An 18,363-nucleotide genomic window follows, 5' to 3' on the forward strand; every position below is an offset into this window, starting at 1 on the left:
CAGGTGCTGACGCTGCGCCAGCAGTGCCTCCGGGTGCTTAGAAACAATCCGGACGCCCTCGGCGACGTGGGAGGGGTCCCCTACTCGGTTCTTGAACCCGTTCTGGAAGCGTGGACGCCTGATCAGCTGTATCGCAGAGAGAAAGACAATCACGCACTGGCTCGAGAGACAGATGAATTATGGAGGATTCATTGTCTCCACGACTTCAAGGAAGAAAAGCCACAGGAGCACGAGTCTTGGCGGGAGCTGTACCTGCGGCTTCGGGACGCCCGAGAGCAGCGGCTGCGAGTAGTGACCACGAAAATCCGATCAGCACGTGAAAACGAACCCAGCCGCCGTCAGACAAAGATGATCTGTTTCAACTCTGCGGCCAAGACGCCTCAGGATGCTTCCAGCAGGCAAGGGAAGTCAGCAGGAGCAGCTGACCCGGGAAATGGAGGGATCAAGCCAGCCCCCAAGCCCGCAGGAAGCAGCCAGGCTCCCTCCAGCCAGGGCGCCGGGGGGCTCGGGGACGGCGGCGGGGGCGGCATCATTAGCGGCAGCAGCAGCAGCAGCAGCGGCAGCAGCAGCGGCAGCAGCAGCAGCAGCAGCAGCAGCAGCAGCAGCAGCAGCAGCAGCAGCAGCAGCAGCAGCAGCGTCCTTCACCGGCTCCCTGAGGAGCGGGCCAACCCCTGCCAGAGCAGCAGCAATGAGCACGGGGCGCCCGCGGCCAAAACCCGGAAACAGGCTGCCAAGAAAGTGGCCCCGCTGATGGCCAAGGCAGTTCGAGACTACAAGAGAAGATTCTCCCGACGATAAACTCAGGACTTGCCTTACAGATAAAATCAGGGGGGAGGAGGACCAATGCAAAGTCAATGCGGGTTGGGGAACGAAACTTCCAATGGGCACCAGAACCCTTGGCTTGGTGCAAAGTTGAGCCTCTGAATTCTGCAGGGGTCAAGTGCTGGCCCTGTGACTTTCGCCTCCCACACCCAGCCACTGCCTCCCTCCTTGGAGGACACCTCAGAATTCACAAGATATTCTGAAGGCATTCGAATCAATTCTACTTTGGCGGTTCACTGATTGTTTTTTAAAAAACGCCCTAGTTGCAATCATAAATCAGGTACAAGATGTGACATTCTCTTTCGTCTTCCTTTCGTGTGAAATCATCGAGTGCATAAGGACTTCTTAGACACAAACTCTCAATCCGTTAGTTGACACTGATAACTGCGACTACGCAGAAGGTTTTGTGGCTGCTGTTGGTTTCTTTTAGATAAAAGGCCGGGCATGATCCTGTAATCGCGAGCCGTCCTCCTCTGGGAGGCCGAGGAAAGCAGCTCGCTTGAGCCCAGGAGGTGGAGACCAGGCTGCGCCAAACGGAGAAACCCCGTCTCCACAAAAGATACCAAAATTAGCCCGGCGTGGTGGCACGGCCCCCGTGGTCCCAGCTGAGGGGCAGCAGCGCCTGAGCTGGGCAAGGGGAGGGTGCACTGACCCTTCCTCATTCCACTGCACCCCAGCCTGGGTGACGCAACCAGAGCACATCTCAATGCAAACTGCTGTTTAGTTGAAGAGAGCAACTCTCGGATTTCATACATAAACGCTAACAACTGGTACGTTCCTTAAGTCAAAATACTTTTACTAAGCACCGCATAGAATCATTCCCAATCTTTTCAACCAGAACCCCCGTGAAAGAACGGCGACACCTTAATCAGCTTATTTAGATTCTCGATCAGGAAGTCTAAACCTGCCAATCAGAGTTTCTAATTACCATGAGATGACCGGCTTAACTACCTTGAGTTCACCTCCTACCAGCTCCTGCAAGCTTTGCTGAACGTGTGCATTCTAACTCAGGGCACTTGTTGGCTTCACGAGGGCAGGTAATCACAGGACCGTGTGCCAGATACGACACACGCACATACACACTAACAAAGACACACACACACACAAACACGCAAACGCACACGCATACACACACGCACACACACAAACACCATTAACTAAAGGTCGTTCTTAGGCGTTACCGACAGTGAGGGGTAGAGAGAGAAATACAAAGACATAAGCCACAAGGCAAAAGCGAGCAAGGGCAGCAGAAGAGATCAAAGTACTGAACCCTGGGCTGTCAGCAGAATGGGTGCTGGGAAGCTTATGGAAGCAGGCACCAGGCTGGATGCCGGTGCACGTCAAAAGAGTCCCTCAAGCCTGAAGAACACGTAAGGAGTCAGAAGAGGGTGCCACAGAGTTACCACCCTGAAGGAAGTCAGAAAAGCATTCGTTCCGGGGAAGGGGACATAATCCCATCAGCGACCGTGTAAAAACTCAGACATGTCCGGGCACGGTGACTCACGCCTGTATTCCCATGGCTTTGGGAGGTCGAGGCCGGCAGACCACCTGAGGTCAGGTGTTGCAGAACAGCCCGACCAATATGAGGCAATCCCCTCTCTTCTACAAAGACGAAACTCGGTTGGACTTGCTGGCCAGCGCCTGTAAAAGCGGCTACTCAGGGGGCTGAGATAGGAGAACCGCTCGAACCCGGGAGGCGGAGGTTGCAGTGAGCCCAGATCCCACCGTTGCACTCCAGCCTGGACGACAAAAGCCAAACTCCGTCTCAAAATTTAAAAACAAAACCTCAGAAAAGCTTCCCCAGCAAGGGCCAGAGTCAGCGCCCCTCTCTATTTCTTGACAGCAATTCAGGAGAGAATGTCAGGCGGCCTGCAAAACTCACAAGAGAGCAGAATATCCTCCCCAAGGCAGAGGAGCCACACCCTGTTTCTAGAGGTGGAGTAGCCACCCATCACCCCGCAGCCCCTCCCCACTCCCAGCCAGAAAGCCCAGTCCCTGGGAAGCAAATCCACCGGCAACAACCTTTCTTCGTGGAAAACGCTTCCCCTGCCAAAATGGAAAACAAACATGATACGAAGTCCCCTCACACAACGTCAATCCCAGATAAAGGGCTGTTGTCCTCTGTTGGTTCTTCTGCCTAGGATTTTGCCTGGCGGTGCTGTTATTTCCGCTTTTGCTGCCAGGAAGATTCCCTCTGTGTCTTTTGGAATCCACAGATGTGGAACCTGGGAACACGGAGGGCCAACGGTAGAACTCAGTGGGGTGTGTCCAGGGTGCAATTAACCGAATCAACCTGTGGGGCACAGCAGTCCACCTGGCGTGGACCGTCCCGACTGGCTGCCTTGGGCCGACGGAATGAATTCGTATTGGGGCGGGGCAGCCCAGGGGCCAAGGGTGGCAGGGCTGGAGCCCCGGGCGGGCCTGGGGCTGGCTATATAAGGCCGGGCTCTGGCAGGGGAGCTTCCTTCGGCGTTGGACGGACGGCGCACCGCGGAGGTCAGTGCGGGCTGCGGCTCCACATCCCCAGGAAGAGAAGCGGGCCTGCTCGGCTGTCTGCAAGGACCGGCGTTCCAGACCGAGTGGCCCGCTGCTCCGAGGACCCAGCTCGCTCCAGGTTGTGGGGACTCCCCGCCCCGAGGCCTGCGGTCCGCGAGGACCAGCGCCCCGGAACCAGTGGCCCACTGCTCCGAGGACCGAGCTTGCTCCAGGCTGCGACTCCACATCCCGAGGTCGCTGCCTGGCGACCGGGCAGCGAGGACCGGCCACCCCAGACTTCGTGGGTCCCGCCGCCCCGAGGACAGAGCCGCGACCGCCAGGGCAGCGACGCCTGCACAGCTCTGGCGAGATGGCGGCAGGGTCCACTACGCTGCGCGCGGTGGAGAAGCTGCAGGTGCGTCTGGCCACTAAGACGGACCCGAGAAAGCTAGAGAAATATTTGCAGAAACTCTCCGCCTTGCCCATGACGGCAGACATCCTGGCGGAGACTGGAATCAGAAAGGCGGTGAAGCGCCTGCGGAAGCACCAGCAGGTGGGCGACTTTGCCAGAGACTTAGCGGCCCGGTGGAAGAAGCTGGTGCTTGTGGACCGAAACACCGGGCCTGACCCACAGGACCCTGAGGAGAGCGCTTCCCGACAGCGCTTCGGGGAGGCTCTTCAGGACCAGGAAAAGGCCTGGGGCTTCCCAGAAAACGCGACGGCCCCCGGGAGCCCATCTCACAGCCCTGAGCACAGACGGACAGCGCGCAGAACACCTCCGGGGCAACAGAGACCTCACCCGAGGTCTCCCAGTCGCGAGCCCAGAGCCGAGAGAAAGCGCCCCAGAATGGCCCCAGCTGATTCCGGCCCCCAACGGGCCCCTCCAACGCGCACCGCTCCCCTCCCCATGCCCGAGGGCCCTGAGCCCGCCCTGCCCGGGAAGGAACCCGGAAGAGGCCACGCTCACGCCGCTCAGGGCGGGCCTCTGCTGGGTCAGGGCTGCCAGGGCCAACTCCAGGGGGAAGCCGTGGTGAGCCACAGCGAGGGGCACGAATCGTCCCACTGGGCTTCGGCTCAGAAATCGCCTCCTGTGCAGGAAAGCCAGTCAGAGAGGCTGCAGGCGGCCGGCGCTGATTCCGCCGGGCCGAAAACGGTGCCCAGCCCTGTCTTCTCAGAGCTCTGGGACCCCTCAGCGGACTGGATGCAGGCCAACTACGATCTGCTGTCCGCTTTTGAGGCCATGACCTCCCAGGCACAGCCAGAAGCACTCTCCGCGCCAACGTTCCAGGAGGAAGCTGCTTTCCCTGGACGCAGAGTGAATGCTAAGAGGCAGGTGTACTCGGGCTCCAGGCCTGCCTGCCAGCTGCAGGTGCTGACGCTGCGCCAGCAGTGCCTCCGGGTGCTTAGAAACAATCCGGACGCCCTCGGCGACGTGGGAGGGGTCCCCTACTCGGTTCTTGAACCCGTTCTGGAAGCGTGGACGCCTGATCAGCTGTATCGCAGAGAGAAAGACAATCACGCACTGGCTCGAGAGACAGATGAATTATGGAGGATTCATTGTCTCCACGACTTCGAGGAAGAAAAGCCACAGGAGCACGAGTCTTGGCGGGAGCTGTACCTGCGGCTTCGGGACGCCCGAGAGCAGCGGCTGCGAGTAGTGACCACGAAAATCCGATCAGCACGTGAAAACGAACCCAGCCGCCGTCAGACAAAGATGATCTGTTTCAACTCTGCGGCCAAGACGCCTCAGGATGCTTCCAGCAGGCAAGGGAAGTCAGCAGGAGCAGCTGACCCGGGAAATGGAGGGATCAAGCCAGCCCCCAAGCCCGCAGGAAGCAGCCAGGCTCCCTCCAGCCAGGACGCCGGGGGGCTCGGGGACGGCGGCGGGGCGGCATCATTAGCGGCAGCAGCAGCAGCAGCAGCGTCCTTCACCGGCTCCCTGAGGAGCGGGCCAACCCCTGCCAGAGCAGCAGCAATGAGCATGCAGCGCCCGCGGCCAAAACCCGGAAACAGGCTGCCAAGAAAGTGGCCCCGCTGATGGCCAAGGCAGTTCGAGACTACAAGAGAAGATTCTCCCGACTATAAACTCAGGACTTGCCTTACAGATAAAATCAGGGGGGAGGAGGACCAATGCAAAGTCAATGCGGGTTGGGGAACGAAACTTCCAATGGGCACCAGAAGCCTTGGCTTGGTGCAAAGTTGAGCCTCTGAATTCTGCAGGGGTCAAGTGCTGGCCCTGTGACTTTCGCCTTCCACACCCAGCCACTGCCTCCCTGCTTGGAGGACACCTCAGAATTCACAAGATATTCTGAAGGCATTCGAATCAATTCTACTTTGGTGGTTCACTGATTTTTTTTTGAAAAACGCCCTAGTTGCAATCATAAATCAGGTACAAGATGTGACATTCCCTTTCGTCTTCCTTTCTTGTGAAATCATTGAGTGCATAAGGATTTCTTAGACACAAACTCCCAATCCATTAGTTGACGCTGATAACTGCGACTACGCAGAATGTTTTGTTGCTGCTGTTGATTTCTTTTAGATAAAAGGCCAGGCATGGTCTTGTAATCGCGAGCTGTCCTCCTCTGGGAGGCCGAGGAAAGCAGCTCGCTTGAGCCCAGGAGGTGTAGACCAGGCTGCGCCAAACGGAGAAACCCCATCTCCACAAAAGATACCAAAATTAGCTCTGCGTGGTGGCACAGCCCCTGTTGTCCCAGCTTCTTAAGGGGTGGATCCATAATCCTATTTGCTCAGTTGGCTGAATACCTTGCCAGGAAGCTATGTATTTCCTCATGTTATATTTTTGGAAGTAGTAACATAGGAGACCAGTAGACTTAGGAAGCAAAAAATTTAATGCCTGGAGATAACTGTAGCACTTTCCCCAAACCGACTCCTGGAAGTTCAAGTGCCTAGCTCTTAAAAACTTCTATTCTTAGGAGAGAAAGCCCCATCTATATGCTCAATCATATCACAGGGTTGCACACTCTCCTAGAAATAATCACTGACAAAACTGGTGGTGTTTTGACTCTTTTTGCCTAGCAGAAAGGCCAAATAAAAATGCCATGTATCAAAATAGACTGGCCTTGGACTCTTTCCTCTGACCTGATTAACGGGTCTGTGAAAGATTCAACTTAACCAATTGTTGTCTGCAAATAGATTTTCAAAAATAGGTGGTCAAAAATATGGTCAGTGACGTTACAAAGTTGGCAGATGTGCCTATACACGTTTGGCAGAGCTTTAATCCTGTGTCTTTATTTGAAAAATCACTTCCAGCTGTGGGAGAATTTAATACCCTCATTGCACGTTTATTGCTAGTAATAAGAACTTGCTTGCTGCTCCCCTGTGTATTACCCTTGCTCCCACAAATGATAAAAGATTTTGTTGCTACCTTGGTTCATCAGAAAACTTCAACACAAGTGTATTACATGAATCACTGTCACTATGTCATGTAGAGAGACTTAAAAAGTGACGATGAAAGTGAGAACTCCCCCTAATAAGTGAGATTCTCTATGGGGGAAAATGAGGTGGGATACCACCGCTTCTCCTGCTGCCCACCCCCACTCCCACCACCCCCACCACCTTGCCTAGTTTATAAGACGTGTGGTAAGGGAGAAAGCAAAAAGTTAAAAGGAAACAAAAGTAAGATAAATAGCCAGATGGCCTGGAGCCACCACCTGGTCCTCGTAGTTAAAGAAAAAAATTTAAAAATCTACCCCTGACCTAAACTACTTTTGTTATCTGTAAATTCCTGACATTGTATGAGGAAGCATTGCAAAACTTTCTGTTGTGTTAACTAATGCATGTAGCCCCTAGTTATGTCCCCCATATTTGCTCGATCTATCATGACCCTTTCACGTGGTCCCCTTAGTGTTGCAAGCCCTTAGAAGGGCCAATAATTTCTTTTTTAGGGAGCTCAGTTCTTAAGACGCAAGTCTACTGATGCTCCCGGCCAAATAAAGCCACTTCCTTCTTTAACCCGGTGTCTGAGGGGTTTTGTCCACATCTCGTCCCTCTACACTTTAGTTACTTGCAGATCAGTTTCTTCATATCAGACCTTGTTGTTAAGCTTTGTTAGGTAAGGGATATCTAAAGTAGCCTTTATTCTAGGCTGTGCCTGGCTTTGCTTACTCTTATGCATAGCCTTTCTTGGAGCTCTACTAAATGCTCTTCTGTCCCACAAAATTTCTCCACTTAAGTTGGTCACAATTCAAATGTCTCTAAATGTTATGAAAGCAGCTTTATATGTTTTTCCTCTATGTATGTGCAGCCCAGTATTCAGCCAAAAATCAATAATTGTGGAGCTCTTTTTTTGCATAGCTCCTCCTCTCAAACTATTCCCTCCCAGTTCTAACCAACTCAGTCTTCCCAAACTCCAATCTCTATTGCTTCATCTTAGCAAAACTGCTGTGCATTTTTTTTTTTTTTTTTTGAAGTTTCACTCTTGGGTTGCCCAGGCTGGAGTGCAATGGAGCAATCTCGGTTCACTATAACCTCTGCCCCCCCAGTTCAAGCAATTCGCCTCCCGAGTAGCTGGCATTACAGGCGCCCACCACCACACCCAGCTAATTTTTTGTATTTTTAGTAGAGATGGGGTTTCACCATGTTGGTGAGATTAGGCTGAAACGCCTGACCTTCAGGTGATCCACCTGCCTGGGCCTCCCAAAGTGCTGGGATTACAGGCATGAGCCACAGTGACCAGCTGCTTTTTTTGGGTTCTCTTTCCAGAACCAGAATCTAGTTATTGCTTCCAAATAGAAGGTCTTCTCTCATAATTACATTGTAAAAAAATCACATAATCCAATGCTTGAAAAGAGTTTACTCATATATTTAGTCCAGTTTTCTAGTTTCTTACAGGAGACCTGGTCTGGTGCCAATTATGCCATCTCAGTTGAAAGCAGAAGGTCATATCAATTTTTTAAAATGTTTATAGGATGTATTTGGGTGGTGAAATTTATACTTTGGGTATTTAAAATTAAAAACTGGCCAGGCATGGTGGCTCTCACCTGTAATCTCAGCACTTTGGGAGGCCGAGGCAGGCAGATCACTTGAGGTCAGGAGTTTGAGGCCAGCCTGGCCAACATGGTGAAACCCCATCTCTACTAAAAAATACAAAAATTAGTCAGGCATGGTGGCAGATGCCTGTAATCTCAGCCACTCAGGAGGCTGAGACAGGAGAAAAGCTTGAACCTGGGAGGCAGAGGTTGCTGTGAGCCAAGGTTTTGCCACTGCACTCCAGCCTGGGCGACAAAGAGAGACTCTGTCTCCAAAAAAAATTAAAAGTAAAACCTAACAAACATTATTTTTACAAAAGAAAGCAAGTATGTTTTGACACAAAACATGAAATACACAAATTTATGTCTGTATATTCTCAGTTAGTTTTAAAAAAAAAGGTTCCAAGAGTACTAATGTGGCATTAGCAACGTGTTCCAGGTTGTCTAATTTGTCTCTTTTGTGGTCCAAGTATAAGAAGAAAGTGGTTCAATAGCAGCCACAGCATTTTAAGAGATGCCCATGAGGCTGTAGCAGTAGTCAGAATTGAAGGGGTTAATCTTCCTTGTATATGAGCAGAACAGAGCACTTAAAATGTAAGAGTTACTTAAAATTCAGCTTAGCTTTATGGTTATTTAGAGTTTGTTTAATTAGTATTTAGAACTGCACATTTTTTATAGCTATTGGTATTTCAATAGATGCTTAAATGTTTGAACATTTGAAGTTTAATAAGCTTCAGTTATTTGAAGAAAAGCACTGATGTAATTAAATTTTCAATTACTCTTTTTTTAGGAGCCTATGCAATTAATAAAAACTAAGGCATTTTAACAACACTCATGACCTTACTAATTAGCTAACACAGTCCATATTTTGTAATATAAAAGGTTCACCAAGGCAGAGTAGCAACTTTTGAAAAGTATGTATAATGACGCATGAGAATAAACAAACATGACTTTGTTTTAGGATTATTTTGTGCATACACATGAATGTGTGGATCAATTCCAGTTTTCCAAAAACCATTATCGTGCATTGACTCCAATTATTATTTTGTTTGTTTTTAATTATGCGGTCAAATTAAAAACAATGACATAATTCTTTGGCCTTAGAGCATTATAGAGGATTCTTACATTCAGGTTAAGAAAAAGAAAGTGGCAGAGGTATACAGATTATGTATAGTCTTATTTGTATTAAACACTAAATTTAAAATGGAGTAGGAGAAAAATCTCTATTTCATATCTTTGCTACCAAAAGATCACCAGCAGCATCAGAAGTAAAACATAGAAGCTTGTGATACAAATCTGTATTAGTCACAGCTCTCCAGAGAGGCAGAACAAATTATATAAACATGCACACACACACACACACGCATGCACATGTGTGTGTATAAATATATGTGTGTATATATATTTTTTACTAGATTTATTATTTACTAGATTATTTTGTACTAGATTATTACTTTTACTAGATTATTTATTATTTACTAGATTTATTATAGGGAATTTATAATTATAATGATTTATTATTATAACACTCATGTGATTATAGAAGCTGACAAGTCCCAAGATCTGCAGTCAACAAGCTGGAGACCCAGAAGAGCCAATGATACAGTTTCAGTCTAAGTCTGAAGGCCCCCGAACCAGGAGAGTAGATGGCGTGGTTCTAATCCAAAAGCGGCCAGACTCAAGACTCAGGAAAAGCCAATATTTCAGTTTGAGTCCAAATGCAGAAAAACAAAACAAAACAAAACACTGTCCCAGTTTAAAGACAGTCAGAAAGGAGGAATTCCCTCTTACATGTGGGAGGATCAGTCTTTTATTCTACTCAGACCTTTGACTGATTGGATGAGGCCAATCCACATTAAAGAAGGCAATCTGGCTGGGTGCGGTGGCTCACACCTGTAATCCCAGCTCTTTGGGAGGCTGAGGCAGGTGGATCACGAGGTCAGGAGATGGAGACCATCCTGGCCAATATGGTGAAACCCTGTCTCTACTAAAAATACAATAATTAGGCCACGTGCGGTGGTTCGCACCTGTATTCTCAGCACTTCGGGAGGCCGAGGCGGGCGGATCACCCGAGGTCAGGAGTTTGAGACCAGCCTGACCAACATGGAGAAACCCTGTCTCTACTAAAAATACAAAATTAGCCAGGCGTGATGGCGCATGCCTGTAATCCCAGATACTTGGGAGGCTGAGGCAAGAGAATTGCTTGAACCTGGGAGGCAGAGGTTTCAGTGAGCCGAGGTCGTGCCATTGCACTCCAGCCTGGGCAACAAGGGTGAAACTCTGTCTCAAAAAAAAAAAAAAAAAAAGGGCCAGGCGCGGTGGCTCACGCCTGTAATCCCAGCACTTTGGGAGGCCGAGGTGGGCGGATCACGAGGTCAGGAGATCGAGACTGTCCTGGCTAACACGGTGAAACACCGTCTCTACTAAAATACAAAAAATTAGCCGGGCGAGGTGGCGGGCGCCTGTAGTCCCAGCTACTCCGGAGGCTGAGGCAGGAGAATGGCGTGAACCCCGGGGGGGCGGAGCCTGCAGTGAGCCGAGATCATGCCACTGCACTCCAGCCTGGGCGACAGCGAGACTCCGTCTCAAAAAAAAAAGAAGAGGGCAATCTTCTTTTCTCAATCTACTGATTGAAATGTTAGTCTCCCCCAGAAACACCTTTACAGACAGTCAAGGATAATGTTGACTAAATGCCTGGGCACCCCATCGCGCAGTCAAGTAGACACATAAAATTAACTGGCAAAGCAGTCCCACTCCAAAACTTCTGGATCAGAATATGAATTTTCTTTTTCTTTCTTTTTTTTTTTTTTTGAGATGGAGTTTCGCTCGTGTCCCAGGCTGAACGGCACGATCTCGGCTCACCACAAACTCCACCTCCCAGGTTCAACCAATTCTCTTGTCTCAGCCTCCCAAATAGCTGGGATTACAGGTGCATGCCACCATGCCTGGCTAATTTTTGTATTTTTAGTAGAGATGGGGTTTCATCATATTGGTCAGGATGGTCTAGAACTCCTGACCTCTGGTGATCTGCCTGCCTTGGTCTCCCAAAGTGCTGGGATTACAGGCATGAGCTGCCACGCCTGGCCTCAGCATATGAATTTTCAAAACCTCCCAGGCGTTTAATGTGCGCACTAAAGACTGAGAAGCTCTGCAAAAGCATGATCAATTTGCTAGTCAGAAAAGAAACTTGCCAGAGTTCTTGCTCTTAAGGAGCCTACAGTCTACTGGGATGGGGGGAAGAAAGCAACCAGTAAACATTCAAATATAATTTCCTGGGATAAGAATGGTGTGGTGATATCTACTCCCTAAATCAAGAAGGGACACTTTATTAAATTGGTAAAGGAGCTGGTCAGAAAAGACAAATTTAGATCCTAAAGAACAAGAATTTAAGGGGCAGAGAGAGAGCATCTCATCAAGGAGACCAGAAAGAAATGTAGGAAACAAAGAGATGGTAGTATCATGAAAACCAAGAGAAGATGGCCTTTCTAAAAATAATCAGTAGTGTTAGTGTCACTAATCCCATTTAGGCATATCTCAAAACACCAGTACCATGTTTTACAGAAAGTAGGCACTAAATTGTGTTTATCGTATGAGTTAATGAATAAATGATATAAATTCAAAAGCATCTAATACCCACTCTCATGCTCAGCCACCAGACCCTACAATATCCAAAGAAATAACCATACTGAAAACTAAATTTGAATATGTAAACATGTGTGACAAATGCCTAGCTTGAAATCAATTTAAAAAATATTTTAGATATAAATCATATGTTAGTCAATTTTTTAAATATTCACTTCTCTGAAACCACCCTCTGCAATAGCAACTAGTAGGATTCTTTGTACCCAGTAGGCACTCAATAAATATCTAAATAAAGAGTGTTCTTGAGACCACTTATCTCTGCTCCCTCCCAAAGCCTTATTAAAATGATGGTAAAGGAATAAAAAATCTATGACCCAAACCAGGCAAGCTGGCTCACACCTGTAATCCCAGCACTGTGGAAGGCTGAAGTGGGAGGATTGTGTGAGGACAGGAGTTCAAGACTGGCCTGAGCAACATAAGGGACCCCCATTCCTATAAAAAATTTAAAAATTAGCCAGGAATAGTGGTGCATGCCTGTGGTCCCAACTACTCCAGAGGCTGAAGCAGGAGTATGGATTGAGCCCAAGAGGTTAAGGCTGCAGTGAGCCTTGATGGCACCAATGCATTCCAGCCTGGGCAAAAGGGTGAGACCCTGTTTCCAAACAAACACAGAAAGAAAGAATGAAAGAAATAAAGAAGGAAGGAAGGAAGGAAGGAAAGAAGGAAGGAAGGAAGGAAAGAAGGAAGGAAGGAAGGAAGGAAGGAAGGAAGAAAGAGTCAGGCGTGGTAGCTCATGCCTATAATTCCAGCACTTTGGGAGGCCAAGGCGGACGGATCACCTGAGGTCAGGAGTTCAAGACCAGCCCGACCGACATGAAGAAACCCTGTCTCTACTAAAAAAAAAAAACAAAAAACAAAAAAAAACCCACAAAATTAGCCGGGCGTGGTGGTGCATGCCTGTAATCCCAGCTACTTGGGAGGCTGAGGCAGGAGAATCACTTGAACCTGGGAGGCAGAAGTTGCGGTGAGCTGAGATTGTGCCATTGCACCCCAGCCTGGGCAACAAGAGTGAAACTCTGTCTCAAAAAGAAAAAAAAAAAGAAAGAGAGAGAGAGAAAGAAAGAGAGGAAAGAAAGAAAGAAAGAAAGAAAGAAAGAAAGAAAGAAAGAAAGAAAGAAAGAAAGAAAGAAAGAGAAAGAGAGAGAAAGAGAAAGAAAGAAAGAGAGAGAAAGAAAAGAAAGAAAGAAAGAAAGAAAGGAAGAAAGAAAGAAGGGAGGGAGGGAGGGAGGGAGGAAATTGACACATGGGAAGCAAATGGATAAACATCAGCTGACTTAAAGCAAAGAAAGCCAAAAGCAAAGAAAACCAAAAATAGAGAAAACCAACACCTACAGGGAAAGAAGCCAATAGGAAGCAGAGGCCAGGCACAGTGGCTCATGCCTATAATCCCAGCACTTTGGGAGGCCGAGGCAGGTGGATCACTTGAGGTCAGGAGCTCAAGACCAGCCTGGCCAACATGGTGAAACCCCGTCTCTACCAAAAATAAAAATAAAATACAAAAATTAGCCAGGTGTGGTGGCAGATGCCTGTAGTCCCAGCTACTCTGGAGGCTGAGGTGGGAGAATTGCTTGAACCCAGGAGGCAGAGGTTGCAGTGAGCCGAGATCACGCCACTGTACTCCCGCCTGGTGACAGAGCAAGACTCCATATCAGGAAAAAAAAAAAAAAAAGATGAAGAAGAAGGAGAAGAAGAAGAAGAAGAAGAAAACATATATCTATAACAGAACCCTAGAAAGTTGCAGGAATGGGGACACCAGGTTCCTCTGGAGTCATCAGGCACCTCCAAGGGCAGAAGTGAGGTATAAAGAGCATGCTGAACAGAGTATTGCAGATTCCCTCCCCTTCTCCAATCAGGTTACAATTCCTCCCCTACCCAGGCAGAAGATGGGACTACCAGGACTACCTGGACTACCTGAAGAAAGGCGTAATTCAGTGGAAGCGTATATACTGAAGAGAGAGGTGAAACCCCACCTTCCATTCCCTGCTTTCACCCCCACAAAGTCTTCCTCTGTTCTCTCCAACACTGCTGGCAACCAAACTTATTTTGCCCTTATTCCCTGAAGGAGAGCATAGAAATGGAAGGCCTCAGAAAAAAGACCTACACATAACTGACATTTGGCATGCCCCAATGAAAAGGGACCTGGTACCTGATTATCCTACAGAAAAACTGTCTGTATGAGACAAGCCTCCTCTAAAACACAAAAATTCTAATTAACTTTTAGGTGTCTTATTCTTTTTTTTTTTTTTTTGAGACAGGGTCTCCATGTGTCGCCCAGGTTGGAGTGCAGTGGTGTGATCACTGCTCACTGCAGCCTCAACCCACCGGCCCCAAGTAATCTTTCCACTCTAGCCCTCCAGGTAGCTGGGACCACCAGCACTTGTCACCATGGCCAGTTCATTTTGCTTATTTTTTGTTGAGAAGAGGTCTAACTATGTTGCTCAGGCTGGTCTCAAACTCCTGGACTTAAGCAACCCTCCCACCTCTAACACAGGGGTGGTGCCACCATGCCCGGCTAACTTTCTATTTTTAGTAGACACAGGGTTTCATCACGTTGCCCAGGCTGGTCTCGACCTCTGGCCTCAAGCGCTCCACCTGCCTCGGCCTCCCAAAGTGTTGGCATTAGTGGTGTGAGCCACCATGCCCAGCCTAGGTGTCTCATTCTTAAAAATAAATGGACAACCATGTATCACTGACTTTTGAGGAAAATATCCCACATGAAAAACAAAACCACAAATTAAAAAATACAAAAAGGAACATAAGGGGAAACAGACAAAATGTTAGAAGAAAGAAAGAAAAAGAAAAGAAGGAAGGTGCCGGGAGCAGTGGCTCACGCCTGTAATCCCAGCACTTTGGGAAGTTGAGGCGGGCAGATGATGAGGCCAGGAGATCGAGACCATCCTGGCTAATACGGTGAAACCCCGTCTCTACTAAAAATTCAAAAAATTAGCCTGGCGTGGTGGCACACGCCTGTAGTCCCACTTACTCAAGAGGCTGAGGCAGGAGAATCGCTTGAACCCGGGAGGCAGAGGTTGTAGTGCGCCGAGATCATGCCACTGCACTCCAGCCTGGGCAACAGAGCAAGACTCCGCCTCAAAAAAAAAGAAAGGAAGGAAGCAGGGGGGAGGGAGGGAAGGAAACAAAAGAAAGAAAAAGAAAGGCAGGCAGGCAGGAAGGAAAGGAAAACCTCCTCAGAGAGACAAAAGAAACCATGACATCTTGCAAGAACAGGATACAGTGAAAAAGGAACATTCAGCCATCAATAAAAAACATACCTGGGCCGGGGGCAGTGGCTCATGCCTGTAATCCCAACAGTTCGGGAGGCTGGGGCAGGTGGATCATGAGGTCAGGAGTTCGAGATCAGCCTGATCAATATGGTTAAACCTCCGTCTCTACTAAAAATACAAAAAGTAGCCGGGCGTGGTGGTACGCACCTAGAGTCCCAGCTACTCAGGAGGCTGAGGCAGGAGAATCGCTTGAACCCAGGAGGCGGAGGTTGCAGTGAGCCGAGATCGCACCATTGCACTCCAGCCTGGGTGACAGAGTGAGACTCCATCTCAAAAAAAAAACAAAAAAACCATACCTGCAGGCTGAGTGCAATAGCTCATGCCTATAATCCCAGCACTTTAGAAGGCCTAGGTGGTGGGTAGGGGAAGATCACTTGAGGCCAGGGGTTTGAAACCGCCTGTGCAACATAGTGAGATCCCCATCTCTACAAAAAATAAAAAATTTAACCAGGTATGGTGGTGCACATTTGTAGTCCCAGCTACTTGGGATGCTGAGGTGGGAGGATCATTTGTGCCCAAGAATTCAAGGCTGCAATGAGCTAAATCATGCCAATGCACTCCAGCCTGGGAGAGACTCTGTCTGTCTCTAAAAAAGAAGGAAAGAAAGAAACTGGGGCCTAGCATGGTGGCTCATGCCTGTAACCCCAGCACTTTGGGAGGCCAAGGCAGGTGGAGCACTTGAGGCCAGGAGGTCGAGAACAGCTTGGGCAATGTGGTGAAACCCCGTGTCTACTAAAAATAGAAAGTTAGCCGGGCATGGTGGCGCACCCCTGTAATCTCAACTACTTGGGAGGCTGAGGCATGGGAATAATAGCTTGAACCTGGGAGGTGGAGGTTACAGTGAGCTAAGGTCGGGCCACTGCTGACAGAGCAAGACCCTGCTCAAAATAATAAATAAATAAATTAATTAATTAATTAAAAAAGTAATGGAGCAATGCCTTCTCAATTGAGATGAAATCAGTCCCAACCTGGAGTATTAACGTCAGCCAAATCACCAATCAAGGTGAGAGGAAAAGTTTCACAGATACTGTGTTTACAAAGCTTTACCCCCCATATATCTTTTCTCAGATAGTTATTGGTTGATATTTTTCACTACAAGAGGGATATAGGGCAAGAAGGGGGAAGACATGGAGCCCAGGAAGCAGGATTTCTAACACAGGGAAGAGAGGAAGGGATTTCCTGGGGAAAAAAAAAAAAAAAAAAAAAAAAAGCTGTATAGTAAGCCCAAAGAGCAATGAGTTGACACAGCAGGAGAATCTCAGAGATCCAGAAAGGATGCCACCCAGTAAAAAAAAAAAAAAAAAAAAAAAAATTGGACTTAGAAATTACCTGATGAGCTTCCCCACATTGAGAATTTTACAGTTCTGTTGGAAAGGATAGGAAGGAAGTGGTACCAAATATACAGAAAAGTGGCCGGGCACGGTGGCTCACGCTTATAATCCCAGCACTTTGGGAGGCTGAGGCGGGCAGATCACGAGGTCAGGAGATCGAGACCACGGTGAAATCCCGTCTCTACTAAAAATACAAAAAATTAGCCAGGCGTGGTGGCGGGCGCCTGTAGTCCCAGCTACTCGGAGAGGCTGAGGCAGAAGAATGGTGTGAACCCGGGAGGCGGAGCTTGCAGTGAGCCCAGATTTGTGCCACTGCACTCCAGCCTGGGCGACAGAGCGAGACTCTGTCTCAAAAAAAAAAAAAAATACAGAAAAGTAAACCAAAGAAGAATGCATTGGTTAATATATGATTGAGTCTTGTCCCAAAAGTTAAATAAAATATAAAATATAACCAAAGTGCACTGTATGGCTCAGCTCTAAATAGTATTTACGCAATCGGATTAATATTAATACTGAAAATTGATTTAATGAAAATTATGATAGAATTTCTCTCCGTGTTGAGAGAATGAGGGAAGGGAAGTACATACTGATGGTGGGAGGAGGCCAGGGACAGGGAGAAGTAGAAGAGAGTTCAGTGCTCATCTTCATAAAAGTGAGTAGACTATAACTGAGAATGAAAAATCAAGCTTCAGGAGTATGAACATCGCCAGGCGCGGTGGCTCACGCCTGTAATCCCAGCACTTTGGGAGGCCAAGGCAGGCAGATCACCTGAGGTTGGGAGTTTGAGACCAGCCTGGCCAACATGGAGAAACCCCGTCTCTACTAAAAATAAAAAATTAGCCTGGTGTGGTGGTGGGCGTCTGTAGCCCCAGCTACTCAGGAGGCTGAGGCAGGAGAATTGCTTGAACCCAGGAGGCAGAGGTTGTGGTGAGCTGAGATCACACCATTGCACTGTAGCCAGGGCATCAAGAGCGAAACTCTGTCTCAAAAAAAGAAAAAGAGTATAAACATGTTATTTTGAAGAAGCTGCTACAAGTCGAAGTAGTTGCTTCTGGGGAGCAGTAATTAAGTAAGGTCCAGTTGAGGTAAAGCAAGAGACTCAGTTTTTTTCAAATTTTGTTGAACTATTATAATTTTAAGTGATGTGCTGCCATTACTTTGTTAAAAATTAAAAATTGAAAATATATGTGTAAATAAATAATTTGAAACAACAAAAATAAACCAAATACAAAGAAAATATTCCGAAAATCCCAGTATAGTAGATGATGTAGGTGATCAGAGTGTCTTGTGGACGTGCAGTCCTCTTTATATCTAACACACTGGATCACATCCCCTCCTCCAGCTTCTCCAGATCCCTACTCAGCACAATTCCTTGCACACAGACCCCAAGAGATCAAACCATCGGTGAGCATACCTAAATATTGCTCTTAGCACTATCTAGGGACTAAAACAAAAAATAAGGCTTGAGTTCCTGTGTTGCTTTCAAGTTCCAAGAACAGATAACAATATAATTAATCCAATTAAATACTAAATGTATGGCATAAATGCTATGGAGTTGTCAGACATCAGATTAGGGAGAATGTGGCTGGAGCACTGAGAGGCAACACAGAAAATGGAGAGGAAAAGCATGGAGGCGGAGGTTGGGCTTTATTGCAGTGCTTTGTAGGTCTTGTCAAGATTTGGAGGGTTTATCCCAAGTGTAATGGAAAGCCATTAAAAGGATCCCATTAAAAGAGTGGCACTATTTTAAGAAAATCACCCTGATCATTGGATGAAGGATGGACTGAAGAGAGGCAAAAACCAACGGGGAATAGCTAAGAT

At 47.9% G+C, this 18,363-nt stretch overlaps 2 protein-coding genes across 3 annotated transcripts in view; one reads left to right on the top strand and one right to left on the bottom strand.

The window, feature by feature from the left end:
* KATNAL2 (katanin catalytic subunit A1 like 2) overlaps positions 1–18,363 on the bottom strand; it is a 274,880-nt gene that overhangs the window by 234,464 nt on the left and 22,053 nt on the right. The window lies entirely within an intron of this gene.
* LOC134732228 (elongin-A3-like) lies at positions 3,647–5,382 on the top strand. Its single transcript, XM_063615254.1, has 2 exons — positions 3,647–5,166; positions 5,199–5,382. The coding sequence occupies exons 1-2, from the start codon at positions 3,668–3,670 to the stop codon at positions 5,380–5,382; spliced, it is 1,683 nt and encodes a 560-aa protein (XP_063471324.1). The 5' UTR covers positions 3,647–3,667.

Source organism: Symphalangus syndactylus, chromosome 1 (genome assembly GCF_028878055.3).
Source record: "Symphalangus syndactylus isolate Jambi chromosome 1, NHGRI_mSymSyn1-v2.1_pri, whole genome shotgun sequence".
Taxonomy (NCBI): domain Eukaryota; kingdom Metazoa; phylum Chordata; class Mammalia; order Primates; family Hylobatidae; genus Symphalangus; species Symphalangus syndactylus.

Excerpts from the sequence above, each read along its gene's own strand:
- LOC134732228 (XM_063615254.1), top strand. The coding sequence starts at position 3,668 with ATGGCGGCAGGGTCCACTACGCTGCGCGCGGTGGAGAAGCTGCAGGTG. Across the intron at positions 5,167-5,198 it reads TCCAGCCAGGACGCCGGGGG|CGGCAGCAGCAGCAGCAGCA; the intron begins GCTCGGGGACGG and ends CGGCATCATTAG.